Source organism: Equus przewalskii, chromosome 11, assembly GCF_037783145.1.
Source record: "Equus przewalskii isolate Varuska chromosome 11, EquPr2, whole genome shotgun sequence".
Lineage (NCBI taxonomy): Eukaryota > Metazoa > Chordata > Mammalia > Perissodactyla > Equidae > Equus > Equus przewalskii.
In genome coordinates, this window is record NC_091841.1 from 15137869 (window position 1) to 15139583 (window position 1715).

General features: G+C 35.0%; 1 protein-coding gene across 1 annotated transcript; it reads right to left on the minus strand.

The window, feature by feature from the left end:
- Positions 1-455: 455 nt before the first annotated feature.
- LOC103540353 (olfactory receptor 4P4-like) lies at positions 456-1391 on the minus strand. Its single transcript, XM_008506903.2, has one exon. It carries the CDS (start codon positions 1389-1391, stop codon positions 456-458), a length of 936 nt encoding a protein of 311 aa, XP_008505125.2.
- Between the last annotated feature and the right edge of the window lie 324 nt (positions 1392-1715).

The following is a 1715-nucleotide window of genomic DNA, read 5'->3' on the forward strand; positions in this document are numbered from 1 at the left end:
AACCCTCTTAATACTCCACAAAATGGAATAGTGTTTAAGTTTGCATGCTCCACTTCAGTGGCCCAGGGTTTTCAAGTTTTATATCCCAGGCATGGACCTAGCATTGCTCATCAAGCCATGCTGTGGTGGCATCCCACATAAAATAGCAGAAGATTGGCATAGATGTTAGCTCGTCGACAATTTTCCTCAAGCAAAAGAGGAATATTAGCAACACATGTTAGCTCAGGTCCAATCTTCCTTACCTACACCCAAAAACATTAACTTAGTTTCCACTTAATTTTGGTTTGCAAGAATTAGAATTTTAGTTATTATTTTAAACTCGTAGTCTTATTTCTCTCATTCATTCCATTTAAGATAGTGATGGTATATAAAATCTACGAGATAATTCCTGTTTTTTTAATCCACAGCTACCCCTTTTCTTTCACAAAGTTACTTATCCAATAAGGTCTTTCAAATTAATTATGTGCATCCTTTGAAAGCAATGTTTGACACCAAACTTTTCTCATGGCGTTTTTCATCTCTGTATTTCTCAGTGTATAGATTAAGGGATTGAACATAGGAGCAATGATGGTGTAAAATAGAGCAGATACTTTATCCTCAGGAAAAGTGGTGGGAGGTCTAAGGTAGATAAAGATCACAGGCCCAAAAAATAAGACAACCACAGTGATGTGAGACCAGCAGGTAGAGAGGGCTTTATGTCTTCCCTTAGTTGAGTGATTTCTTAAAGTGAATAATATAATGCCATAAGAAACAAATAAGACAACAAAGGTAACTAAGGCAACCATACCTGAAAAGGCAATTACGAGGACACCAGTAATGTAGGTATCAGTACAGGCAACTTTTAGCAAAGGAAAAATATCACAAAAATAGTGATCAATTTCATTAGGACCACAGAAGGGCAAACTGATTGCTGTAGAAAAGAGAGGAATGGAATGAACAGCCCCACCAACCCAAGCAGCCAAGACTAGGAGATTGCATCTTGTCCTGTTCATGATAATCACATAGTGGAGAGGTTTGCAGATGGCAGCGTAGCGATCAAAAGCCATGGCAGTAAGAATGAAGATCTCAGTACCTCCAAAGAAGTGCATAGTAAAGACTTGTAACATGCAATTACTATAGGAAATGGTTTTTCTTTCCACTAGCAGGTCGGCGATTAATTTGGGTGTAACGGTAGAAGTATAGCAGATGTCTATTAAGGATAAGTGGATGAGGAAATAGTACATTGGTTGGTTATAAAGAGGACTACATCGAATGGAGATGAGGATCAGAAGGTTTCCTACCAACAGGGCAACATAAGAGAATAAGAAGAGCACAAAGCAAAATATTTGTGTGTTCTGGTCATGAGAAAGTCCTAGAAGAATGAATACTGAGATGTTTCTCTGGCTTTCCATATATTTGATTTGATGCATGTTACAGACAAATGACATGTTTCTGAAAGAAAGAAAACAACTTCAGGTGAAAAATTAATAGTATAAACACAATAGTATAAAATTTACTAAAACATGGATTGACAGGAATGGAATCTTATTCTTAATTATTCTTAGTTTATTGAATTAAGCTGCTTTTTCTTTTTATTATGTCTCATTTTATAAACCTATCGTGGAATAATTTTATAATGATTTCATTGAGAATAATTATATATTTTACTTGATAATACTGGTAATGATTTTAAATATTTAAGTAATATCTTGAAAATAAAAAATACTGCTGTTAAT